The sequence below is a fragment of the Sus scrofa genome, chromosome 2 (genome assembly GCF_054392235.1).
Source record: "Sus scrofa isolate SSC_HxYL_T2T_F1_AM1 chromosome 2, Sscrofa_HxYL_maternal_Yorkshire_Landrace_v2.0, whole genome shotgun sequence".
Classification (NCBI taxonomy): Eukaryota; Metazoa; Chordata; class Mammalia; order Artiodactyla; family Suidae; genus Sus; species Sus scrofa.
Genome location: NC_139384.1, coordinates 80,030,361 through 80,057,235, shown reverse-complemented (window position 1 = coordinate 80,057,235; position 26,875 = coordinate 80,030,361). Strand labels below are relative to the sequence as shown.

At 52.4% G+C, this 26,875-nt stretch overlaps 3 protein-coding genes across 12 annotated transcripts in view; 1 reads left to right on the top strand and 2 right to left on the bottom strand.

Annotated features, from left to right (window-relative positions):
* Positions 1-9,364, bottom strand: part of CARM1 (coactivator associated arginine methyltransferase 1) — a 42,771-nt gene extending 33,407 nt beyond the window's left edge. For 4 of the 10 annotated variants that reach the window (XM_021083822.2, XM_021083823.2, XM_085012946.1 and 1 more), the window contains exon 1: positions 9,076-9,364. In XM_021083822.2, coding sequence (XP_020939481.1) covers positions 9,076-9,295 — 220 coding nt within the window. In that variant the 5' untranslated portion in view covers positions 9,296-9,364. Of the gene's footprint in view, positions 1-1,160; positions 1,229-8,437; positions 8,656-8,806; positions 8,995-9,075 lie in introns of those variants that run through there. The other 6 variants (XM_085012950.1, XM_085012952.1, XM_085012954.1 and 3 more) reach the window with 3 other exon arrangements.
* The window catches only part of KANK2 (KN motif and ankyrin repeat domains 2), a 468,727-nt gene that overhangs the window by 313,673 nt on the left and 128,179 nt on the right, over positions 1-26,875 (top strand). The gene's annotated exons all lie outside the window — the stretch shown is intronic.
* C2H19orf38 (chromosome 2 C19orf38 homolog) lies at positions 10,698-25,572 on the bottom strand. Its single transcript, XM_013994683.3, has 7 exons — positions 25,449-25,572; positions 23,550-23,858; positions 19,196-19,288; positions 17,729-17,756; positions 16,713-16,756; positions 15,051-15,085; positions 10,698-11,309 (listed from the first exon to the last, which is right to left on the bottom strand). The coding sequence occupies exons 1-7, from the start codon at positions 25,477-25,479 to the stop codon at positions 11,163-11,165; spliced, it is 687 nt and encodes a 228-aa protein (XP_013850137.1). The 5' UTR covers positions 25,480-25,572; the 3' UTR covers positions 10,698-11,162.

Below are 26,875 nucleotides of genomic sequence, written 5' to 3'. Positions count from 1 at the left end.
CCCAATACTGGGCAGGGACCAGCCCGGACCAACCCTCACCACCCTCCTCAACACCCCTCCCCTGCAGTATTCTTAAGCCTCAGCTCATTTTACCTTCTTCAGGGCACTGACTACTACAGAGTCTACGTGACTGCTGACTTAAGTGTCTGTCACACACACGCACACCCCCCGCCCAAGACACACAAGTGTGGGCCCATGTGCTTATCCCCAGATCCTAAAACAGTACCTGGCATGTGGCAGATGCTCAGTAAATTTTTGCTGTTTAAAGTTAGGCAAATGGTAACCATGATAAAAAGACAGCAAGTTCACTCTGAATACATGTTTCTGGTTGGAAGAAGGAAAGGTTGGATCTCCACATTTTCAAAGAACTCCTCCTGGGTGAGGTAGCTCCTCCTCCATCTCTCCCACTCAGACTCTGCCACCTGGCCCTCCCCAGGCCTGTCACCTGCCTGGGACCCCACCCCACCCTCGAAGAGGCTACCCCTCCTACTCAGAAATCTAGTGACCTCCCCTTGGCTCTCACGCCATTCAAAGCCACTCCTGGAGTGGACACACACAGAGACACACCAGCCCCCCCACCCCACCATGACCACCCCCATCCCAAACAAGCCAGGGGCATCCACTTTACTCCCCAATCGCTGCTGTCCTCCAGCAGCTGTCAGCCTTTTCTAGTGTCCCAGACCCCTCTGAGGGGGATCAAAAGCAAGGGAGCCTCCCCCTAGAAAAATGCACAGAGAACCAACAACAGTACCTCGGTCACAGCTTACAGAAAGCAACAGCATTTACACGTGTTCCCTCCAGAGAGGTGCTACTGTCACCCCTTTCCCACAACCAAGGAGCCTTCTCTGAGGTCTCAGCCTCTGGTCCCTCTGCCCTATTTGAACTACACATGATTTCAAGGGCTCATCCCATGAGCCTCCCCAGGGGGCCGTCCAAGAACTTCAGGTTCAGAGCCTTAGCTCTGAGCTGCCTGAAGCCCCTCCCAGCCATCCTCCTCAGGAACAGCCAAGTCAGTCTCAGGTCTGGGCCTCCATGCCTCCCTGTCTCCCAATGTCCTGGCAAACTCACCGCCTCCCCAGCTGCCTTCCCAGGCTCTCTGAGAAAGGAACCACGCCAGCCACCAAGGGGTCCCAAGCCTCCCCCATTCTGCAAGATCTGACCTGGTCTCAGAAGACACCTCAGAATCGCCGATGACCTAACGCCATCCTCCTGCTGAAGGGCCCTGCCCGCCTGCCTCACCCAGCCCCCTATACCTAATGCCTGCGCTTGCTTGCCAGGTGCTGCTCATGGCGTGGACCACGTTTCACCTGTGATCTCATGTGGGTACCATGCCAGGCCCTCAGTCCCTGCCTGAAACACGTGGGGCCTGGTGTGTTTCGGATTACAAACTCTTCAGATTTGAAAAAAGGGTTAACAAGGCACAGACCACGTGGATTATCCCTCGCAGAGAATGGGTAACATCAGTAACCAAGCCCCGTTCCAAAACGTGTGAACAGTCAATCTAAACTGCATGTGCACAACTATAGTTCAATAAATATAAATAAATAAAGTACCTTTTAAGGAGGAAAAAAGTAAAATAAAATAAAATAAATTAAAAAAAATAAACTGGATGTGCAGAGATGAGAAAGAACCCCATGTGGCAGCTCAGGCAGGAGTTTGCCCATTTGGGTCAGGTTGGATCTTGCTGTCAAATGAGGTTTTCAGAACTTTTGGATTTCCAAATTGCCAGCGAGGGTCTTGGGCTTACACAGGTGCAGGGAAGTAAGGAAAGGGAGGGGCTCAGGAGGTGGGCAGTGGGCGTGGTCTGGGAGCTTGGATTGGCATAACAGCCCCCAGCTGCTTGGGGCTCCAATTCAGCCCCTCAGGAGGAGGTGCAGAGGCCAAAGAAGGGCGTGGACTAAGAGTAAGAGACATTTTCCCACGCCTGATGGAAACGCGGGTTCAGAGAAATGCCTCTCTACTTTAAGAAACAAACCACTGCCAGTGAGAGAGCAAATGGTTACTGGCGTGAGGCCTGTGCTGGGTGGGCGGGCAGAGAGCAGGAAGGGGATGCTGGGCATTGGAGGTTCATGCTCCTTTTGAAGACTGCACTGCCATCCAACTTAGCCTCGGGTGTGTAGGCCCAGGGCTGCAGCCTTCCACATTTTTCAGAAGTACAAGGCCAGATTTTTTTTCTTTTTTGGGGGGGCTGTGCCTGTGACATATGTAAATTCCCAGGCCAGGGACAGAACTGCACCTGGGCCACAGCAGTGACAATGCCTTAACCCTTATGGAGCTTTAACCTGCTGAGCCACTAGGGAACTCCAAAAGCCAGATTTTGATGTGAAATCCTGATTTTAAAAATACTACTAGTCTCCTTTTATTTTAACCACATAGTAGAGCATACTTTTTAGGCAGATCACTCACCACCCCTGGTAATGGCCTCTGCCACCTTGTCCCTGCTGCCCTGGGCAGACTTTTGTTCCATAACATGATTCCCAGCCTCTGACATGCTTCAGGGGCAGGCTAAGGTGAAACTATTTGGTTACATTTCTGTTACATTCTCTAGTCTGCATTTCTAAGTTCCATTCTTATCATGTTAGGGCCCCCATCCGTGAAAAATGGCAGGCCACTCCTGACCACACAGAGGTTTGAAAAGGCCCCCATCACTTGGGAAATTCTATTACCCGCCCTTTAGTTTCTCCATTCCTCTGTGGGACCCCTTTGCTCCATGCTAGGCTGCTGTCCCCAACCTCCTACTTGAGCCTTTCCATAAACCAGGAATATCCTTCCCAACACTCTGGTGGTTACATCCACATCCTACCTACTGTCTCCCAGTGTCTGTTCTCCCTTTCTCCCACAGAAAAAGAAACCCTCAAGTTAGCTGAGCACAGGGCCACTCGGACTAAAGACTACATTTCCCAGGCTCCCTTGCAGCTAGCAAATGGCCATGTGACTGCACCATTCTAGCCAATGGGATGAAAGCAGAAGCACCCAGGGCACCTTCTGGGAACCTCCCCTGGCAGACACCTGGCAATGCCCTTGGCACCCTTTGTCTCTTCCTTAATCCTGCTGTCTGGAAACCAGAGTGTAAGAGCTGGACTCCAGACGCCATGATGATCCATGATGACAAGAGCTGATCCTGGGAAGGCAGGAGTGGGCTTAGCTGGAAGGACCTGATCCAGGGACTTCCTGAAGCAGAGCTTCCACACCAGCCCAGGTCTGCCAACCTCCAAGACTTTAGGACGAGAGCACAAGAAATAAAATGCCATCCTGTTTAAACCACTGCCACTCTGGGTCTCTGTTACGCCTGTATAAATAGAATCTTGACCACTGTTTTTCACTAAACCACTCCGCAGTGAGACAGAGGGTCCAACAGCCATGAACTCCAAAGTCAGCTCTGCTGCCTGCCAGCCGCTTTATTTGGTCAAGTCTTTTCATCTCTGCGTTTCCAATAATAAAATGGGAGTGCTTTCCCTGACCTCCTAGAACTGTCCTAAGGACACAGCAAGGGCCACACGTGTCAGGCTAACCGGCCCATGCGGTCCAAAAAGGGAACTCTCTTTGGCCTGAGCAATCAGGACACTTCACAATCAAAACAAACAGACCTGCACAAAGAAGGGCTTTGGGGTTTCTCTAGAACTGTGGCAGATCTGCCAAGCCTGACTGGGGCTGAGTCCCCAAGTTCTCCTTCTTCCTGCCATTTGTTCATTCATCCCAGAGACTGCAAGCTTTCTCTGTGAAGGGTCAGTAAGTAAATATTTTAGGTCTTACAGAACTCTATTATATCGGTTGAACATTCTCCTTTTTTAAAAAATCAATCCTTCCAGGGAGTTCCCGTTGTGGCACAGTGGTTAACGAATCCGACTAGGAACCATGAGGTTGCAGGTTTGATCCCTGGCCTTGCACCGTGGGTTAAGGATCTAGCGTTGCCATGAGCTGTGGTGTAGGTCTCAGACTCAGCTCAGATCCCGCGTTGCTGTGGCTCTGGCGTCGGCCGGTGGCTACAGCTTCGATTGAACCCCTAGCCTGGGAACCTCCATGTGGCCCTAGAAAAGGCAAAAAGACAAAAAAAAAAAAAAAAAAAAAAAAAATCAATCCTTCCAAAATGTACCAGAGTTCTCTTGTGGCACTGCAGATTAAGGGTCCAGTGTCGTCACTTCAGCGGCTTGGTTTCATCCCTGGCCTTGCTCAGTGGGTCAGGGATCCGGTGTTGCTATGAGCTGTGGTGTAGGCTGCAGACTCAGATGTAGCTCAGATTTGACCCCTAGCCTGGGAACTTCCATATGCCATGGGTGCAGCCCCCAAAAGAAAAAAGAAAAAAAAAGTACAAACCTCCCTTAGCTCTCACTGGTTAAAAAAACTGGCTGCAGGCCTGATCTGGCCCCCAGGTTGCCCGTGGGCTCTGATTTATGCTATTATCCTGTCTCCAGCTGCCCCCAAGGTCGAGCATTTGAGACACTGAACACAGGTTTAAGCAAGGCCTGGCACATAGTAAATGCTCAATAAATGACAGCAGCCAGGAGCAACTAGCAGGCACTAGTGAAATGCAAATGCCCTTTGGTGTGACTAGCTTTCTGTGTTGTCACCCCAGTTTGACACTGAATATTCTAAAGGCTGGACAAACTCTTCAGAACCCTTACCCTCCTGAAACCCCCTCACCCCAGCTGTTGGGGAGTGGGGAGGGAGGCTACCAAGAGCGTGACCGAAGGAAGTCAGAGGGTTCCTGATTCTGTGGTGGCATCAGACCATTTTTCTTCACCTTGTTCTTACAGAGGGTTTTTTCTCTGGGGTTTCCACTCCCTGGCAGGCCCCCACGAACTGAAAGTTAGCCCCTGTCAGAGCCAGCCCTGCTATACGTCCCTTCTGAACCCACAGGGCGGGGAGAGACCAGAGAACCAAGGAAGAAAAGCAACACAGTCATCTCCAGAAAGGCCGCCACGGAGCTGAGGAACTGAGAGTCTGTTCTGTTCACTGCCCCAGCTGCCCCGGGCCGACAGGGTTCCCACGGAGCTGTCTCCCTGCAAGGGGTGGGCAGCCTGTGTCCAAGAACTCCGGAGGCAGTGCCAAGGCTTCCTCAAGGCCCGGGAAACCAGTGCCTCTGCTCAGGGAAAATGGCCTGGTTTTGGTAGCTGCCATTTAGCCAATGCCATGGACACAGGCCAGCCAGCGTGACATCAAGTGGCAAGAAAGGAGTGAGGAGGGTTACCGTTCACTGCAGGTGAACTGGGACAGGGCCTTGCCCAGCTGTCATCTTTCCCACATGGAGACTGCAGACATCAAGGAACAGGACTGTAGGTCCTGCTACCCACACCCATCTCCCAGCCCTGCCACCTGAGACAGAGGCTGCGGCCCAAGGGTCCCTCTCCTGGCAGCAGCAGGGGCTCCCTCCTAGAAAAGCCAGCTCTTCACCATTCCATGCCAACAGCATCACTTGCTACAAAATCTATACACAGATACCCTTGACCGAGATGCACTTCCCCCACATTCTTGGGCCACCAGTGGCATTATCCCCACTGCAGATGAGGAAACCAAGGCCGTGCACAGATACCTGTCACAACAGGTGAGGAAACAACTGTTGCTACAGGTGAAGTGGCTGGTTCAAGACCACGTAGCTGGTGACTCACACCAGGCAGACTCCACATTCAGGACCCTCAACAGCAACCCAAGGACATCTCTGGCTCGCCTCCCGGCTGTGAAGCACTGAAAGATTCAGGCAGAAGTCTTGGCCGACCACCCATCCACCCCCCAGCCACACCCACACACAGGGATCTGCAAATACAAGCGGCTTGCAGGACCCCACCTCATGAGAAACAGGTAGGTGGAACAAGGGCTCCTGGAGCCTTCTCACTTGCAAGGCATTCAGGTCCCAGAAGGGTCCAGGCTGGAAAATGCTGAGGCCAGGGAAGGAAGTTCATCCTAAGAGAAGGCCTAAAGCTCCCTCCCAGCAGCGTGGTTTACCCCTAAGTGCCCCCAGCCTGCCCAGCAGACGCATTCCCACATATCCTCCCTCCAGTGGCTGGACCACCTCCGCCTTTTTCCAGGGGACCATCGGCCAGCCCTCCACACCCAGCAGGCTGGGCCTGCTCATCCAGGACTTTGCTCTCCCTCGGCAGACTTCAGAGCAATCCTCCCTGGGGGCCCACACACTCCAGTGGGGCTCAGGAACCAGTGCTGCCTTGCCCTGAGCAGTGAGCTGGCCACCCCTGAGGCAGGCCATTGCCAGCTCCTAATGGGAACAGGCGCTACCTCCAAAGCAGTGTTCATGTACTGAGCAAACACACTGCACCACACAGAACGGTCATCACCTCCATTCTACCACTGAGGAAACTGAGGCACAGAGACTCACAACTGCCTACAGGGCATCAGTCTAGCCATGTAGTGGACCCCCACCCCTCCAAAAAATCTGTCCAAGCCCTAACCTCCGGAACCTGTGGATATGACTTTATTTGGGAAAAGGGTCTTACAGATATAATTAAGGCTCTCAAGATGAAGACCCTAAATCCAGTGACAGGTGAACTTGTAGGGAAAGACACAGAGACAGAGGGGAGCAGCCATGTGAGGACAGAGGCAGAGACTGGATTTCTGTTGCCTCCAGCCAAGCCGAGCCTGGAGCCACTGAAAGCTGGAAGAAGAGCCTCCTCTAGAACCTCTGGAGGGAGTGTGGCCCTGCCAACACCTTGATTTTCGACTATGAGAGAATACATTCCTGATGTTCTAAGCCACTAAGTTTGTTACAACAGCCGGAGGGAACTAATACAACCAGAGTCAGCCAGCTCCAGAACCCTGACTCTCAACCCTGCATCAATGATCCTTGAACAGAAAGGGGAAAAGATTCTTTCATATCCAAGATTTTATCATCCCAGACAGAGATACTCAGTTTGAGAAACATGGACTTTCTCCTCTTGACAAGGCTTCAGTTTTTGTTTTTTGGTTTTGGTTTTTTGTTTGTTTGTTTTTGCTTTTTAGGGCCGCACCCACAGCATACTGAAGTTCCCAGGATAGGGGTCGTCAGAGCTACAGCTGCCAGCCTACACCACAATCACAGCAACTGCAACGCAGGACCCGTGCCGCATCTGCAACCTACACCACAGCTCAGGGCAACGCCGGATCCTTAACCTACCAAGCGAGGCCAGGGAATCAAACCCACAACCTCATGGTTCCTAGTCGGATTCGTTCCCACTGTACCACGATGGGAACTCCCAAGGCTTGTTATAAATGATCTCTAAAAGAGAAGGGGGGAGTTCCCATCGTGGCGCAGTGGTTAACGAATCCGACTAGCAACCATGAGGTTGCAGGTTCGGTCCCTGCCCTTGCTCAGTGGGTTAACAATCAGGTGTTGCCGTGAGCTGTGGTGTAGGCTGCAGACGCGGCTCGGATCCCACGTTGCTGTGGCTCTGGCGTAGGCTGGTGGCTACGGCTCCGATTAGACCCCTAGCCTGGGAACCTCCATATGCCGCGAGAGCGGCCCAAGAATTAGCAAAAAAAAAGACAAAAAAAATAAATAAATAAAAGAGAAGGGTTCTTTTTAGAACCAATAACAATTCTGTGTGTATCCACAAAACAACACAAAAGCAAAAACTATCCCAGAGAAAGACGTACAGAGGCAAGACCTCAAGACTACGTGTAGAGTGGGTGGGAACACTTTGTACTACCTTCCTAGTAATTCAATAAACCTAAAACCTTTCAAAAATCAAAAGAAGTTTATTTACAAAGAAAAACCAACTCCTGTGGAACTCCTTTGAGGATCAGCCCTGGGACCCTAGTTTGAGAAACGCTGCCCTACACTGTTCTCCACCCTATTAATGCTGGTTGAATAAACAGCCATGCTTACGATCTGGGGGATCCTGTTGGGCTTAAGTGTCTGTCCTGAGCTCCAATCCCCCCCGGGATACCCTTCTCTCTCCTCATCTGGTCCAAGAAAGTCAAAAAAGTCATGCAACACTGGGAGCTCCCTTATTTGGGTTTTCCAAGTTGAGGTGTGGGGAGCACCCTCTGCCTGAGCTCCATACACTTCCCTTCAGAAAACCCTGTTCCCAAAGTGGCAGAAAACTCACAGAGGCCAAAGCCAGGAAAGGCCTCCTCAGTGACTCCCCAGAGCATCAGGGCAAGAAACCCGGAGAGACAAAGCTAAGTGTAACAGTATAACAAAATGTGAAGGCGGAATCCTGACAGAAGACAACAGATAAGAAAGAGTAACAAGAGGAAGAAAAAGGATAAACTACAAAGAAGCAGAGTCCTCGGCAAACACCTTTGTAATTTTTTCCCCCCACCGAAATGTCAGTTTTGAAACTCGCTTCTGAAAATTCAGCCCACTTCTCACATCCCCAAAAAGGAAAATCGGAGGACCGTGGCGAAGAAGGAGGCAATGTTACCCCTTACTTCAGAGCCGGGCATCAAGAAGGGACCCTACCCATCCACGTATCCACGAGGCTCACAGCCAGTGGCTCGCACCAACCTCGCATGGGCCCTCTCCTCAGATCTAGAAGTTTCCCACTCGGGGGTCCGGATTGCCAAGCCCTCCGGATGGGTGGCACAGGGTCCTCCAGGCTGGGCACCACTTTCCAACCGTCCTTGGCAGTTCAGAGGGTCTCCCGAGGTGGCCACACACCCCCTCCTCCCAGCTAGGGCGGCCACACCCGCCCCCAGACTCCCACCTCTCCCACGCCTCAGGCCCCCTCCCCTCCCACCCAGCCTCCACAACCCCAGCTTCCTGCGAATTCTCCCTTCCACTCGCGGCCCCCCACTTCCTGCTCACCCCCTCCCAATCTCAGGGCCCTCACTACTCCCCCATTTCCCGCTTCCCTCCATAGTCCGGGCACCTCACCTCTGGCCACCACGCACGCCCTCTTTTTCTGCCGCTTGACACCGTCCCTCCACACCCCTCAACTCGGGGACCCGCACACCTAACTCCCCCGGCTCGGCCCCAAGGACCCCACCCCAGGCCCCCACGAGTCAGGGCCCCTCACCCTCGGGGCCCCGGGCCCCTCACTGTGGTCGCGTCCCTCCCGCCCTGGGCCCCCCGCCCTGCCGGCCTCGTGCGCAGCCCCCGCGCGCAACCCGGCCCTCGGCCCGGCCCCGGAGCCCCGCACTCACGGCTGTAGAGGGCGATGCCCGCCGCGTCCGGGCCGGCGCGCACCTCGAGGCGCAGTGCCTGCTGCTCCGCGTGCCGCTGGATCTCGCCGTTCGCGTCGCCGATGGTGAGGAGGCGGGCGCCGGGGAACACGGACACGGCCCCGCAGGGCCCCGCGACACCCGGGCCGGCCGCCCCTGCGCCGCCCACGCCCGGCCCCGCCGCCGCCGTCGCTGCTGCCATCTTAGATCCGGCTCCAGGCCCCGCCGCCGCCGCCGCCGCCGCGCCCGGGCCCAGGCCGCCGCCGCTGCCGCCGCTGCCGCCGCCGCGCAGGCCGAGGCAGAGGCCGAGCCGGGCAGCGCCGCCTGCCGGCCACGCGCCGCCTCGCCGCCACCGCGGCTGCTGCCCGGCCCCGTGGCGCAGCGCCCCCTGCCGGCGGCCCTGGGCGCTGGGAGGGAGCACGCTGGAGGGGCGGGGCCTGCCCCACCCAACCCCGCCCCGCCCCGCGCGAGCGGTCGCCGCTTTGTGAGGTGACTCCGCGGTCCAGGAACAGCGGGGACAAGAGCGTACGTCGGGGGAGGTGCTTGCGGCGCGAACACGCCCCTGGGCCTCGGCCCCGCCCCCCGCCCGGCGCGGCCTGAACTGCCGGCGGTGCTTTGTGAGGCAGTGAGGCCGCCGAGGCCCGGGGAGGGAGGGGGCCGGAACGCGCGTCAGGGGGACGGTGCTTATGCCCCGGACACGCCCCCTTGCCCCGCCCCGACAGTCGTGCCCAGAGAGGTGGCTCCCCAGCTAGAAAAACGGCGGGGGCGGACCTGACGCCCAGCAGCTCCGACACGCCCCTGAAGCTTGGGTCCGCCCGTTGCCCCTCCCGGCTTTGTGAGGTGACACGCTGAGGGGCGGGGTCCAGCTGCGAAGAGGCCCCGCCCCTACACCGGTCCTGTTCCCTCCCGCTTGCTTTGTGAGGCTCTGGGTTCAGGGGAAGACCGGAGTGAGGGGCGGGGACAGGACGTAGGGACACGCCCCAGCCGCAGCCGGCGGGATGGAAAAACAGTTTGAGTTAGGACTTGACCCCAGTACCCCACCGGGAACTCCTGCCTGAGCACTCAGCCACTCCTCCGCTCCACTCCATCATCTCCAGCCCCTTACTCTAGGGCCCTCCTCCTCCATCCTCAGCCCTTCACTGTCTTCTCCCCTACAAAAAATTCTTGGACCCCTCCTTTAGCCCCTTTCCTCTTCTACTTTCCCTGCCCCGAATGATGGCTGGCCAGCAAATCGGGGCCAAGTGCCCCTTTCCATACACACACAAACACATATCTGTCTTCCCTCCAGTTCCCCCCTCCACTGGTCCAGGGGCCCATTCTCTTTGGGGGAGTTCCAAAGGGGTTTGCAGCCACATTCTCCAGCTGCCTCTCTAACCTAGACCTGCTCATTTAGTACTGTCCTTCCCAATGTTCCTCTTCCTCCACCCCACCATCATTCCACCTCCTGTGCTCACCAATACAAAGAATTTAGCTGAGGCCCACGTGGTACTACCCCATCCACGCACCCCCGAGAGCTTCCCCATACACCACACTGAGTGCTACAATCAGTGATTGGACCCCAGAAGCCCCGGGCTTGAAGGAGTACATTCCATCGAGACTTTGAGAACAGCTCAACACATTATAATTAATAACTTAGGCATGCCAGCAGGGCACACAGAATATACCCCCAGGTACCCTATGCTCCAGAAAACCAGCCAGGTTGGTCAAGTTAGGTGTGGCATAGAAGGAGGAAACCAGAGAGGTGTGCAGAGAGCTCAGACTTCACAGTGCCCCAGCAAAGGGCCAGCAGGGAACCTAACATCTCCTTCACTGGTGGCCTGGGAAGCTGGGAATCCAAAGAGAGGCTTCCTACTTTCCATCCAGCCTCTAGGCCAGTGCTTGCACTCGTTCTCCCACCCCTGCCCCTCTGCAAGGCCAGGGTTCCCCTTAATCGCCTCTGTTCACTTCCCTGAGTAAGCAGCAGCCAGAAGTCCCCAAAGTAGCTGGAGGGGCCTGAGGCACCAAATAGGCCGGCCAGCTCAGGGAGAGGGCTGAATGGAGGGCACAGAGACATAGAGAGAGGGATCCCCCTAGCAGGCCCGGAAAGTGCTGAATTCAGGAGGCTCAGGTGAGGATGACGTGGAGTTAGTCCTCTTCCAAGGCCCAGAGTTGTCAGGTGTCTTATTGGAGCCTGAGGGAGCATCCACCGTGGCTGCATCTTCTTCTGAAGTCATTTTCTATCCGTGGAGGAAAAATAGAGAACCATGTGATTTGAGGTTTCAGGATCTTAGGTTGTCCCATGTTCTGCGACTGAAATTCGCCAAGTCCATGGGGTCTCATTTCACCCCCACACACAGCTTCAGAGCCCGGATCCTGCCATCTGTTCTGACTTCCTCTGTGCTGACTAGGGAACCAGACAGCCTGGGTTCAAATCCCAGCTCCACATTTTCCCAGTGGTGTGATCAACCCATTTACGCCTCATTTCCCCCTTTTGTACAATGAGGGAGAATGCCAGTACCCTCCATCCTGGGGTGGCTATAACGCATAAAGATGAACATTGTATATCTTTTCTCTATAAAATCCAGAATATGCAAATCACCAAAGTGACAGAAAGTAGAGTGGTGAGTGCCAGGGCCTGCATTGGGGGTGAAAAAGGAAGTTGGTGTTTAATAGGAACAAAATTTGTTTTGCAAGATAAAGTTTTGGGGATGATGATAGCAATGGTTACCCAAGAATATGAATATTCTTTTTTAAAAAATTTCTTTTCAGTTCCCATTGTGGCTTAACAGTTAGTGAACCTGACTAGCATTCATGAGGATGCGGATTCAATCCCTGGCCTCACTCAGTGGGTTAAAGATCCAGTGTTGCAGTGAGCTGTGGAGTAGGTCGCAGACATGGCTTGGATCCTGCGTTGCTGTGGTTCTGGCGTAGGCTGGTGGCTACAGCTCTGATTACACCCCCAGCCTGGGAGTCTCCATATGCTGCCAGTGTGGCCATAGAAAAGACAAAAGACCAAAAAAAAAAAAAAAAAGCAAATACACACACACACACTAGAAAAAAAATCACTAGAACTTATTTTTAAGGAAAAGAGCATAATGGTGTGGTTACATGCTATCATCTGTGTTAAAAAGAATGAGGATATAGACTTGCTGTTTTTGCTGTTGCTTGTATCTGCAAGTTCCTAATGATGGTTACCTGTATGTGGATGTGCAGAGGGGGAGACCAGTGGGTGGAAAGTGTTAAGAAATAGAAGAGAACTTGGAGTTCCCATCGTGGCTCAGCAGTTAACAAAACCAACTAGGATCCATGAGGATGCAGGTTCAATCCCTGGCCTCACCTAGTGGATTAAGGATCCGGCGCTGCTGTGAGCTGTAGTGTAGGTCCCAGACATGGCTCAGATCCCGAGTTGCTGTGGCTCTGGCGTAGGCAGGTGGCTACAGCTCCAATTGGACCCCTAGCCTGGGAACCTCCATATGCCTTGGGACGTGGCCCTAGGAAAGGCAAAAAGACAAAATAATAATAATAATAAATAAATAAATAAATAAAATGCCTTTTAAAAAGTGGCGAGGGTCGGGGTGGGATCAGCAGGCTGGTTCCATGAATAGTGTGGCTTTTCACAATGTTTTAGAACCTGCCCTGCCTGCCAGGCGTTTTTTTGTTTTGTTTTGTTTTTTGTCTTTTTGCCTTTTCTAGGGCGCTCCTGCGGCATATGGAGGTTTCCAGGCTAGGGGTCGAATCGGAGCTGTAGCCGCCGGCCTATGCCAGAGGCACAGCAACGCAGGATCTGAGCCATGTCTGGGACCTACACCACAGCTCATGGCAATGTCGGATCCGTAACCCACTGAGCAAGGCCAGGGACGGAACCCACAACCTCATGGTTCCTGGTCAGACTCGTTAACCACTGCGCCAAGACCGGAACTCCTGCCAGGTTTGTCTTAACAGCTCAGGATTTTTTCCCTGAGCTGAGACCTCAAAGGGCTGAATAGGCCGATGCCAAGTCCCTTCCTACTTGCCATCTGTATACCTGTGACTGGAGGCCAGTCTCCATCTGCTCTGGGGCATCACCCAGTGAGGTGGCCCATCTCTTGTCTCTCCAGGACTCCTCCATGCCTCCTTCTCCCTTGGCCGATTCGTCCACTCCTAAATCAGTGCCATGTTTCCCTGAATCGCCCTGACCTGCATCTGTTCACTTCTTGCACCTCCGCTGCCAACACATGGGACCAAACTACCCACCAAGTCTCGCTGTCGCCTGCCCCCTGGGTGCCGACTCCCGTCAGTCCACGGCCCCCCGCCTATTCTCCATGGAGCCGCCAGAGGGCGCCCGTGAGCACTTAGAGAGGGTCACGTCCCTCCTCTGCTTCCAAGGTTTCCCACTTCTCCTGGGGTCAAAGCCAAAGTTCTGCGCGGGTCCTCCCCTCCGCTGCTCATACTGCTGCAACCCAGTTCTACTGGCCTGTGCCAAGCACGTGTCCTGAGCCTGGATCAATCCTCCGCAGCTACCTCCTGCTTGTGGCTTATCTCTGAGACTACTCTGCACTCTCATTTAAGTGAAATTTGGCATCATCTGTCTACTGCCTTCAGAAATAAGAAACTCTGAGAGATGAAGGCCTGTGTTCTTGTCCAGACACCCAGTAGGGCTATGTTGAACCCATCCAATCTTCCCCCCAACCCCACTATCCACTGTGACACCCTAAGCCCACTGACTCACCCCAGGGTCTCTGATTGCAGTTTCAAAGAATCAGGTTTTACAAATGGCACCTTTGAGGTCACCTCAACTGGAGCCACCTGCACCCTACACCTGTACCCCTCCCCTGTGTGGAGAAGAGCTAGCTGAATTTTTTTCTTGATCCATGGTGTCTAGGGTTCAGATAACTTCTAATTTAGTAAAATAATAATGTGTCCCAAGGCCACTACAACATGCAGTTGTGCAGAGGAGTCCCATAGACCTGGGTTCAAATCCCAGACAGGGAGTTCCCTCTATGGCTCAGTGGTAATGAAGCCGACAAGTATCCATGAGGACGTGGGTTTGATCTCTGGCCCGACGCAGTGGATTAAGGTTCTGGCATTTCTGTGGCTATGGTGTAGGCCAGTGACTACAGCTCTGATTCAGTCCCTAGCCTGAGAACTTCCATATGCTGTGAGTGCAGCCCTAAAAAAGACAGAAACAAACAAACAAATCCCAGCCAGGACATTGTGTGATCTGGAGAAGCAACACCACTTGCTAAACAGAAGGAGGGGAGTTGAGACCCTCCCCCCTGAAAGAGAAGCCCATGTCTGAGACAGAAAAGTTGAGGGTCCTGAAACTGAACACAAATATAGGCTTTTCTTTATACCAGAAGGGGACCACAGTGCGCATCAGGTAGTCTCAAAGCTCCATGACCCCAAAGAAGCCACCAGGTCTCCCTGACTACCCTGTCACCATTTTGAGTGCTAAGGCAGCCCTGACAACCAGGAGTCTGCCCACCGTCCCATGAAGGCTTGGACAACGTGGCCACCTTCAATCCCCAAGAATTTTCTAGCGTTAACTCTCAGCTCACAAACAATCCCTGCTCAGTGATTCTGGGCTTTCCCCAGGCCCACCCGAAGTTCAGGGACAAGTGGACCCAGCCCAGTAGTAGCCTCCAGCTTCCTGTGGTTGGAACAGTCAGCAGAAACCAGGACTGAGGAGTTCCCGTTGTGGCTCAGTGGGTTAAGGACCCCACTAGCATCCATGAGGAGGCGGGGTTTGATCCCTGGCCCCACTCAGTGGGTTATAGATCTAGTGTTGTCAAGAGCTGTGGCATAAGTCTCAGATGTGGCTCAGATCCGCATGGCTGTGGCTGTGGCTGTGGCGGAGGCCAGTAGCTACAGCTCTCTTTCAACCCCTAACCTGGGAACTTCCATATGCCATGGGTGTGGCTCTAAAAGGACGAAAAGAAAAGAAAAGAAAAAAGAAAAGAAAGAAAAGAAACGAGGAACCAAGAAACGGGATAACTTACCGAGATGGTAAACAGGGAGTTATCGAAGGACATGTCTGGAACAGAAAGAGAAGAACAGGTCTTGGGTCAGTTCAAATTTCTTGCCCACTGCCCTCCCCAGGTCCTCCTTCCAAGCCCACAGGCCCCAAGTTCACCTTAAGGAAGAGTGTGGGTCCACCACACAGCCTCTTTGCTCCCTTCCAGCCCATTCTACAGGGTGACCTATGCACAGCTACAAATTGAAGTGCATCCCTCTTCTGCTCTGAGCTCTCTGCCCGGGACTTCTGCCTGCCCTCCCAAAAATGGGTGCCTGGTCTCAACTCCCACCTTCCAGAACACCTCTCAGCTCCTCTATCACCCTGGGCTCTCCCCCTAATCACCCATTCTCCTCCCAGCTACTCCCTTCTCCCCTAGGTTTCCTTTTTTTTTTTTAATGGCCGCAACCAGGGCATATGGAAGTTCTCCGGCCAGGGATTGAATACAAGCCACAGTGACCTAGACTGCAGCTATGGCAATGCCAGATCCTTTAACCTGCTGCACCAAGCCAGGGATGGAACCCACACCTCCACAGAGACCAGAGCTTTTGGATTCTTAACCCACTGTGCTGTAGTGGGAACTCTGTCCTTCTCCCCCTTTAGGTTTCTTTCTTTTGTTCTTTTCTTGGTCTTTTTAGGGCCACACCTGCAGCATATGGAGGTTCCCAGGCTAGGAGTCAAATCGGAGCTATAGCTGCTGGCTTACACCACAGCCACAGCAACCCCAGATCCCAGTCACGTCTATGACCTACACCACAGCTCACGGCAATGCCAAATCCTTAACCCACTGAGCTAGGCCAGGGATTGAACCCGTGTCCTCATGGTTACTAGTTGGGTTCGTTACCACTGAGCCACAATAGAACTTCCCCCGTTTAGGTTTCTGATTAAACACCATTTCCACCAGGGTCCACCCTTCCAGCCTAGACAGGGTCCGGCCCTTTGTGGGCTGTTTCCCCACGAGAGTATGGGCTCACTGTTGTCTCAGGAGCTCCCAGACCCTAGCATAGAGTAGGTGCTCAATAAATGTAGGGGACAGTGAAAGAAGTACAGAGAATGGAGTTTTCTCAGCTTGAGGCCCCTTCCAGAGCATTGCACTTCACAGCCTGGCTGCCTCTCCCCCAACCACCCCACAGAATGGCATCTTCTGGACCACAAGTGGGGCTCCATTTAAGGACACAGCCCTAGCACTATGAAAGTGGGATACCCAGGGGGTAGCAGACAAAACAGATGCAGCTCGCCCCCTCCCCGCCCCCGACCATGGTCCAGTATTATACAAACACGCAATGATTACTTACTTGTGTTTTTACAGAGGGCTAAGAATGACAAGGTGAGTATAAAGAGTAGATTCTGCATAGAAAGTCAGGGAAGGCTTCCTGGAAGAGGTGACTTTCAGACTGAGACCACAGGAAAGAAGCGTGTTTTAAAGCAGAGTGAGTGAAAGGGGAGAGGATGGGGCAAGGAGAGGGGAGAGGTGAAAACTGCTTGGGAGTGGGGAGGAGGAGGAGAGGGAAAGAAGGGGAAGGTATGTGCTCCACTCTAAGCAAAGGGAGCAGGTATAGAAGGGGTTCAGTAGCAAGTGATGAGATGGGATGGCATTTGGAGGCAGTGACCCTGCCCCCATGTAGGACAGGAACAGGGAGGCACAGACCTGTGGCGGGGAAGTTGACTTGGGCCCAGCAGGATTCTCGCTCTCTGCAGAGGGATTCAGGAGAAAGTGACGACTTGTCTCACGCAGGAGGTTCTTTCCTTCCGGGTAGCCCTGGGCCCAAACTTTCCATCCTCCACCTCCACCCCCACCCCCACCATCCTCGCTGAATCCCCTCCCATGGAAGTTCTCCTGCAGGAGCCCCACAGCCAGGTGATGTCAGGATTTGATCCAGGAGGCAGCGTGTCCACCTGGCTCTCAGAAGAGAGTAACCTGGAACCACTTGATAGATACTGATGCTCAGAAACCAGGGCTGCTGCCTACAGGCCACAAGTTGGGCATTGCACAACCCCAGGGAGCACCACTCGCCTCCCCCGACTGTAGATTTCAAGAACCATTACTCAACAATTTTTGGCAGCTGGTGGTAAAGGAAAGTGAGGAAGGCTCAGCCTCCACATCTGTAAAATGGGACTATTTGTAGTGCCTGCTTCCAGTGTTGCTGAGAGGATAACTTAAGCTCAGGGTCCAGAGTCTCCTAGCAGAGTGCCCAGCACACAGTAGGGGCTTCATAAATGGTATCTGTTTTCTTTCTTCCTTTTTTTTTGTCTTTTAAGGGTTACACCCATGGGATATGGAGGTTTCCAGGCTAGGGGTCGAATTGGAGCTACAGCTGCCAGCCTACACCACAGCCACAGCAACGCAGGATCCAAGCCGCATCTGTGATCTACATCACAGCTCACTGCAACCCCAGATTCTTAACCCACTGAACAAGGCCAAGGATTGAACCTGTGTCCTTATGGATCCTAGTCAGGTTTCTTAACCACTGAGCCACAAGGGGAACTCCCATAAATGGCATATATTAAGCCGCCTTCCACCAGAGGGCGCTGTTTTTTTTGGGGGGCGCGGATCATCCCACTAGCCTTCTGCCCCCAGAACGTAGCCAGCTGAGTGTTAGTACCCATTTCCTGAGTTTTATTTCCCCAAAATCACCCTCTGAGGGCCTCCAGAGATGGTCTTACCTTTTCTTCTGCAATTTTTTTAATTTAACTGGGAACAAATAAACAAAAAGCATCTGTTAGACTGTAGTCCTGTTGCAAAAAGGCAAGAAACCAAAAATTTCATCATAGATTTGCAGCCCAGCCTTGCCTTCTCCCCTGGCATATATCCACTCAACAGGAGAGCTACTGAAGACACTCCCCCACCCCCTTACATGAGTAACAGGTGTTGGTAAAAATGTCAAAGTACAAGCATGTAATTTTTTTAAAAAAATGCCAATTTCAGAGTTCCCAGGTGTCGAAGCCAGCTGAGGATCCTGCCTTTTCACTGGTTTGGCTCAGGTCACTGCCGTGGTATGGATTCCATCCCTAGCCCCTGGAACTTCATACCCAAAAAAACCCCAAAACCCTAATTTCAGTAGGTGCCAGGGGCTAGGGGGAATGGGGAGTCAGTGTTAAATGGGGACAGAGCTATGGTTTGGGAAGATGAAAGGATTCTGGAAATAGGTGGTGGTCATGGTTGTACAAGAAAGTGAATGTACTTAATGCTGCTGAACTAGGCACTTAAAAAGGGTTAAAATGGAGTTCTTCTGTGGCACAGTGGGTTAAGAACTGGACCCGGTATTGTCAAGAAAGAAAGAGAAGAAAGGAGGAAGAAAGGGAGGAAGGAAGGAAGGGGGGAAGGAAGGAAAAAATAATTAAAAGGTAACTTTTATGTCATGTATCTTGTTCTCTGTCTCTCTCTCTCTCTCTCTCTCTCTCTATCTCTCTCTCTCTCTATATATATATATATATATCACCCCCAATATAGACATAGGTACAGATAAATATTACCACTAATATACATATATACATACATATATATACACACACATATAGAAATTTCCCCTGCCCACCACTATCAACAAAATTCTGGAGGGTTCTTCACTGCTAAATTTTTGGAGGGAGTTTTGTTTTTGTTTTTTCTTGGCTGCACCCACAGCATGCAGAAGTTCTCAGGGCCAGGGATTGAACCTGTGTCACAGCAGATCCTTAACCTATTGAGCCTCTAAACTAAACGAACTACTCTTTTTTTTTTTCTTTTCTATCTTTTTTTTTTTTTTTTTTTTTTTCCCTTTTTAGTGCCACACTGTGGTATATGGAGGTTCCCAGGCTAAGGGTCTAATCAGAGATGTAGCTGCCGGCCTACGCCACCGCCACAGCCACGCCGGATCTGAGCCGCATCTTCGACCTAAACCACAGCTCACAGCAATGCCAGATCCTTAACCCACTGAGCGAGGCCAGGGATCCAACCTGAAACCTCATGGTTCCTAGTTGGATTCATTTCTGCTCTGCCACGACAGGAACTCCATCTCTTTCTCTCTCTCTTTTTTTTAACTGCTAAGTTTTTGGAGTAAGAACTACTGTGTGCCTCTGTTCTCCTAAAAGTAGGTATGAGTGGGAATGCATTTACACATTCTGGTGGGCCATGCTTTCTCTGCCCGCTGTTACCTTTTCTGACGACCATGGCAATGATCACCAGCCCAGCAAGGAGAAGGAAGGCTCCAGCCAGGCTCAAGGAGAGTGCCAGGATCCAGGTGGGCACTAGAGGAAAATGGGGAGAGATTAGGCTGGTCATGAATTTTTGTATGGGCTCAAGGAGAAGGTGGGATTCCTGTCATTCCTTCAGACTGCATTTGGCGAACCAATCCTCCCCCTACACCCCTTTACCGTTTGGCTTGGCTATAGCCAGACCCTGGGAATTGAGCATACCGGTGTCTCGTCAGTTAGCATATTCCCTCCCCCTGACCAGTGTGATTGATTCAGGGAGGGGCATGCTGCCTATGCTGAGCCAATGAGGCTAATTTTAGGACTTTATTTAGACCACTGGGAAGAGAGGTTTATGCTTCAGGCCAGCATCTCAAAATTGGTAGGATATATATCTGAGTTCCAAGGTACGATTTTGACGCCTTGAGAGGGAGGGCCTGTCTGAGAATAAGGCAGAAGAAAGCGGAGCTGAGAAGTAGCATATGATTCCTGACATCACTGAGCACCTGGATCCAGCCATGCCTGAAGTTAGAGCTGTGACCCACCAAAGACTCATTTGTTGCTGAAGCCAATTTGAGTCAAGTTTTCAATTTACTTGTGGTCTGAAAAGTCCTGTTGGCTTCAGTCTGGGTAATGGGTTCAAACAACATTCACCCCCACCACGTGGTAGACCCTGAGGCCCACAAAGAGATCAGTCACAGAAGCATAAAGCCCCAGCTTCAGAGGTTACCTCTCTGCAAAAGATTTGGCTGCCCCTCCATGGAGGAGGGGCGGGGAAATCTCCCAGGGGAGCCTAGGGGAGATGTCTTGACCCCAGTGGAGGTCAGAAGCTAGCCAGGAGGGGAGGAGAGGCACACTCTTGGTGTTCGCAGTGTTAGTCCTTGTTCATTCATTCATCTGGGGCAGGAGAGATGTTGTCACCTCCCCACTCTGAGACCACAGGACTAAGGTGAGAGAAGGAGGCCTTTGATAGTGGAACCTGAGGCTGGGAAGGACACAGAGACTGTTCTGTCATCACAACCTGTGGGGTTCTGCTGGTACAAAGTTTTCTTTGCAGCAAGAAAATTCTGACTGATGGTGACGCAGGAGCTCCACCAGGAGTCTCCTCCCTCCCTCCCAACTCCCTGATCCACAGCCTGGGCTCAGCCCCCTCTCCTGGAAAGAACAGAGGAAGACATTAGCCCTTCCAGTCTCTGTTTTTCTTTCTTTCTTTTTTTGGTCTTATTAGGGCTGCACCCATGGCATATGGAGGTTCCCAGGCTAGGAATCCAGTTGGAGCTGTAGCCCCAGCCTACACCACAGCCATAGCAACACAGGATCCGATCCAAGTCTTCGACCTACACCACAGCTTATGGCAACACCGGATCCTTAACCCACTGAGCGAGGCCAGGAATCAAATATGCGTCCTTACAGATGCTACTCGTGTTCGCTAACTGCTGAGTCACGACGGGAACTACCAGCCTCTGTTTCACCTAGACGAAAAGCCAGAGTCCTTGCAGCAGCCACAAGGCCCTGCACGATCCTCCTTGCCATCTCCCTCCATTTTCCCCCTTCCTCACTATGATTCAGCCATATGGGAGCTCCCCCATGTGATTCAAACTTGCCAGGCACATGCCAGCTTCAGAGGCTTAGCATAGACTGCTGCTTCTTCTTCTTCTTTTTTTTTTTTTTCCCTTGTCTTTTTGTCTGGTCGCACCTGCAGCAAATGGAGGTTCCCAGGCTAAGGGTCAAATTGGAGCGGTAGCCGCCGGCTTACACCACAGCCACAGCAATGCCAGATCCGAGCTGCATGTGCAACCTACACTACAGCTCACAGCAATGCCAGATCCTTAACCCACTGAGCGAGGCCAGAGATCAAACCTGCAACCTCATGGTTCCTAGTCGGATTCATTAACCACTGAGCCACGATGGGAACTCCTAGACTGCTTCTTCTGACGGGAATGCTCCAGTTTCAGATACCCATGTGGCTGGCTCTTCATCCTTCCTCATCCTCCTCTTCATTGCTTAAACATCACCTCCTCAGAGAGGGCTTCCCTGGCCACTCTCCTCTCTATTTTTTCATTGTTATTTTTTAAATTAAAAACAAACATTTTAAATTTTCTAAAAATGTTTTTGTGTTTTGCACCCGCGACATGAGGAGATTTCCAGACTAGGGGTCAAATTGGAGCTGTAGCTGCTGGCCTACACCACAGCCACAGAAACACCAGATCCAAGCCACATCTGCAGGACCCTTAACCCACTGAGCATGACCAGGGATCGAACCTGTGTCCTCATGGATGCTAGTCAGATTTGCTTCCACCGAGTCACAACAGGAACCCCTTTTTTTTTTTTTTTTTTTTGTCTTTTTGCTATTTTTTTGGGCCACTCCCGTGGCATATGGAGGTTCCCAGGCTAGGGGTCTAATCGGAGCTGTAGCCGCCGGCCTACACCAGAGCCACAGCAACTCAGGATCTGAGCCGCGTCTGCAACTTACACCACAGCTCACGGCAATGCTGGATCGTTAACCCACTGAGCAGGGGCAGGGATCGAACCCGCAAACTCATGGTTCCTAGTTGGATTCGTTAACCGCTGCGCCACGATGGGAACTCCAGGAACTCCTTATTTTTATTTTTATTATTTTTGGTCGTGTGTAGTACCCAGGCCAGGGATGGAGCCTGCTCCACTGCAGTGACTGGAGCCACAGCAGTGATAACGCCAGGTCCTTTCATCTTTAGCCATGCTACCATGGAACTCTTCCTCTCAATTTAAAATGACACCCTTGGGAGTTCCTGTAGTGGCTCAGTGGTTAACGAATCTGACTAGGAACCATGAGGTTTTGGGTTCAATTCCTGGCCTTGCTCAGTGGGTTAAGGATCCGGCATTGCCGTGAGCTGTGGTGTAGGTCGCAGAGGCGGCTCGGATCCTGAGTTGCTGTGGCTCTGGCGTAGGCCGGCAGCTACAGCTCCGATCAGACCCCTAGCCTGGGAACCACCCTAGAAAAGGCAAAAAGACAAAAAATAAAACAAAATAAAATAAAAAAATGACACCCTTAGAGTTCCTGTTGTGGCTCAGTGTTAACGAATCCAACTAGTGTCCATGAGGTTGCGAGTTCAATCCCTGGCCTTGCTTGGTGAGTTAAAGATCCAGCATTGCTGCGAGCTGTGGCATATGTCACAGATCCAGCTCTGATCTGGCATTGCTGTGACCATGGCGTAGGCCAGCAGCTGCAGCTTCAATTCAACCCTTAGCTTGGGAACTTCCATCTGCTTCAGGTGTGGCCCTAAAAAGAACTAAAAAACCCCTATAAAAAGCAAAAAACAAAAACAAATAAAACACCCTTCAAGCTGTATTTTATCCCTGCCACTTTACTTGTCTCCTGCTGGCAGACTGAATAATTACCAAACTCCTTTTTTTTTCTTTTTTGGCCACACCTGAGGCATGTGGGCCAGGGATCAAACCTGTGGCACCGCAGTGACCTGAGCCACTACAGTGACAATGCCAGATCCTTAAACTGCTGCACCACAAACTCCTTATTTATTGTCTGTCCCCATCTCCTCAGGATGTCACCTGTGAGAGATCAGGAACTTTGTTTCATGCCCTGCTGAAACTGCAGTGCCAAGGACAGTGCCTGGTGCATAGAAGGTGCTCACACACGTTCTTTGGCCAGGAAGGGAGGGGAAAGCAGAGCATGGAGGTTTAACACCTGGACTTTGGAGGCCAGCGGAATCCCAGCCTGGTCACCTGCTGGCTGGGTGACCCTGGGCAAATCTCTTCATCTCGCTCTCTTTTTTTCTTTTTTCCTTTTTTTCTTTTTCTCTTTCTCTTTCTCTTCCTCCCTCCCTCCCTCCCTCTCACTCTCTCTCTCTCTCTCTCTTTCTTTGTCTTTTTAGGGCCATACCCATGGCATATGGAATTTCCAAGGCTAGGGGTCAAATTGGAGCTGTAGCCACCAGCCCACACCACAGCCACAGCAACACCAGATCCAAGCTGCATCTCCGACATACACCACAGGTCACAGCAATGCCAGATCTTTAACCCACTGAACGAAGCCAGGGGTTGAACCCTCATCCTCATGGATACTAGTTGGGTTTGTTACTGCTGAGCCACAACGGGAATTCCAGTCGCTTCATCTCTTGTGCCTCAGTTTTCCTTATCTGGAAAATGGGGTAATGGCTGTACCCATTGCATGGGGTGACTGTGATGATTAAACAAGGACAAGTGAGTAAGTCCTGGCACGTTGGGAGTGTGGCTCATACTGTGATGACTTCCAGGTGCAGCCAAGAGCCCATACAAAGGCCTAACGGTGAGAAAATGGACCTGTTTCCCCAGGGGGCCTTACCTGGGAAGGAGATGTGCATGGGCTCACTCAGGTCTGATAGCTGGGGCTGCCTGTGCTCACCGAGGACGCCATACTGGCAATAGAATGGTCTTCCTGGAGCCTCCTGGCTGCCACCACTCAGGTTGAAGGTGACCTTGAGCTGGTCCACAGGGGCCTGCTCCTGCTGCACCACCTGCCCGCCTTGGTACAGTGTGAAATTCGCCCCTGGGAATTCCTGGGGGGCCACACACGAGATGTGGATGGGGTCCTCCTGGCTGCTGGGGTGTGGAGGCACCAGCATGATGGACGGCGCTGGAATCGCCAAGGAACCTGGGAAGCAAGATGAGGGAGGTTGGCTGGGTGTGTAGTTAGAGCAGAGGCCTGCCTCCCCGTGTAGCCTTAGGCACGTGGCCCACACTCTCTGGGCCTTGGGGTTTTTTTAATTTTCTTTTTTTCTTTTTGTCTTTTTGCCATTTCTTGGCCGCTCCCGAGGCATATGGAGGTTCCCAGGCTAGGGGTCTAATCGGAGCTGTAGCCGCCAGCCTACGCCAGAGCCACAGCAACGTGGGATCCAAGCCGCATCTGCGACCTACACCACAGCTCACGGCAATGCCGGATCCTTAACCCACTGAGCAAGGCCAGGGATCGAACCTGCAACGTCATGGTTCCTAGTCAGATTCGTTAACCACTGCGCCACGACGGGAACTCCTGGGCCTTGGGTTTTTATGTACACCTGGAGGCTGGTCTTCCGTACCCTGCTGCAAAGTCAAGGGGATTAAGTGCCCAGCACGTGGCGAGGGGGTCACTGCATTTGAGTCCTTTTATTACCGTAGCCTTGGGTATTTACACAGCCTCTGAATTATACTTGTATTACTTCGATCAACAGAATCGACTACATGCCAGGCCCCGTTGAGGTGCTGGGGGCAAAGCAGTGGATGAGACAGACAGACAGACAAGGAGACAAGGGTGGTAGGAAGGCTGTGTTGGCCGGGGTGGCCGTGAGGGATTCCAGGGAGAGACGGCGCAGGAAGAGCTGGGTGTGAGCATTCCAGGCAGAGGGACCATCTGGGACAAAGTCTGGAGGCTGGAAGGTGTGTGGGGTGTTCAAGGAACCTGGGTGGCGGGAGGGGGGCAGTGCATGAGGTGGGAGGGGAGGGCAGAGGGGATCTCTTCCATCCATTTCTCAGTATGTGGTGAGGAATATGATTTTCTTTTTCTTTCCTTTTTTTTTTTTTTTGGCTTTTTAGGGCTACGCCTTCAGCATATGGAAGTTCCCAGGCTAGGGGTTGAATTAGAGTTGCAGATGCTGGCCTACGCCACAGCCACAGCAACGTGGGATCCGAGCTATGTCTGTGATCTGCACCAACCCACTGAACGAGGCCCAGGGATCAAACCCACATCCTCGTGGACACTATTCGGGTTTGTAACCCGTTGAGCCAAAACAGAAACTCCCAGGAATATGATTTTGGGGGCCCAGTTTCCTGCAGGAAGGACCAGTGTCTCCCCAGCTGCCTGCCCCCTGGCTCAGCAGAATGTCTGGCTCCGGTGAGGTCCATACACGCCCTCCCATGTCCAGCTTCACCGCCCCCCAGACTCCCCCCAGCAGATCCTCCTGCTGCCCCAGCCCTGGAGGTAGGAGCCTGCAGAGGCCAAGCGGGGCTGAGTCATGGGGCGTGGGCACTGCTGTCTTGAGTGGGGTGGCATTTCTGGGACCCTGGATGGGGGTGGGTAAGGAGACCTAACAAGAGAAACTCCTGCTCCTGGGGGCATTTCCTAGGCTCTGAGGCAAATCTGTCAGGGTTCAGCCTCTCCAGCACCAGGTTTTGGTCCCCCACCCTCTGTCCCCCCAGCAGAGGCCAGGTGGGCAGGGGTGGGAGGAGCGGGGTGGTGGGGGAGGGGGCGCAGAGGCATCAGGCTCACCAGCTGCAAAGAGCAGGACGGTCCAGGGCATCTCTCCTCCCGTGTTTGGCCGGGAACTCTGGCTGAGGCCAGAGCGGCCCACGGCTCGCCGCCAGCTCCTCCTGTGAGGCCAGAGCAAGGAAAGGAGAACCAGGGCTGATTTGAGCTGAGTGTTTCCTCACGGGCAGGAAGTTGCACACACACACTTGGGCCCTGAAAGGGACTCTCTCCCTTCCCCACCCCTCCCAGGGATGCACACCAGAGCCTGGCACCTCGCTGCCCCTTGGGGGCTGAGGTTCTGCAGATGGGAGGGGAAAATGGGCCAGATGGTTGAGTGCATGTTTGTTTGTTTGTGTGTTTATTCTTCTGAGAGAGCTCCTGGATGAGGCGAAGCAGGAGGAATGCGGGTCATTTGGGAAACCCAGGTCCAAGTCACAATATGTGGCCCACCCAGGGCTGAGGTTGAAATGTGCAGGGTGGAAATCTGTTAGGCACAGTGGTTAGGGCTTGGCTTTTGCCACCTCAGGCAAGACACAGGCCTTCTTTGAAGCCTCAGCCTGCCATGCTGTGGAATGGAGCTAAGAGTGGCAGACATGAGCTCCAAAGAATTTATGGCATGAAATGCAACGCCTCATAGAGTGGGTGTGCGCCCAGTGTGAGGCTACAGGGAAGCAAAGTTTTGGGAGCATCACTAGCCAGGTGAAAGGAAATACTAGCACCAGAACTGAGGAAATGACATAGTTAGCAGCCTCAATTGTCTCCTGTTTATAGCTCAGAAACTTCCAAATATCTGTCTTACCAGATTTGCTTTGGACTCTAAATGTTTCTGCTCAGGTCCAGCAGGTCCACCTGGAGATTTACACCCAGGAAGAATGTAAGCGTGTGGTAACCAACCACTAAAAAGGGCCATGAGGGTGGACTTTTCTTCTTTGGATACACACAACTCATTTCAATCTCAGGTCCTTTGCACGTGCCATTCCCCTGCCCAATTCTATCAACCTGGTCAAATCCCACTTTTCCTACGGATCTCAGTTTAAATACTATTTTCAGGAAGTCTTTCCAGATCCCTCTGGACTTAGAATAACCACCTTACTGAATCCTCCCATAGTTCCTTATAATTTTGATTGCAATTAGCATGCTTGTATTTTCAAGGAATTTGTCCATTTCATCTAGGTGATCAACTTATTGGTACAAACCTGTTTATTGCCCCTTGTTAGCCTTTTAATATCTGCCTCTTTCATTCCTGATAATAGTAATTTGTGTTTTTTTCCCCTCTCTTTTTTTATTGATTAGTCTTACTAGGGGTTAATCAGTTTTATTAATCTTTTCAAAGTACCAAATTTTGGCTTTGTTGTTTTTCCTCTGTTCTTTTTTGTATTTTATTACTTTGTGGCCTTATCTTATTTGCTCTTTCTTCTAGTTACCAAGTATTTGTCTCTTCTTTGTCT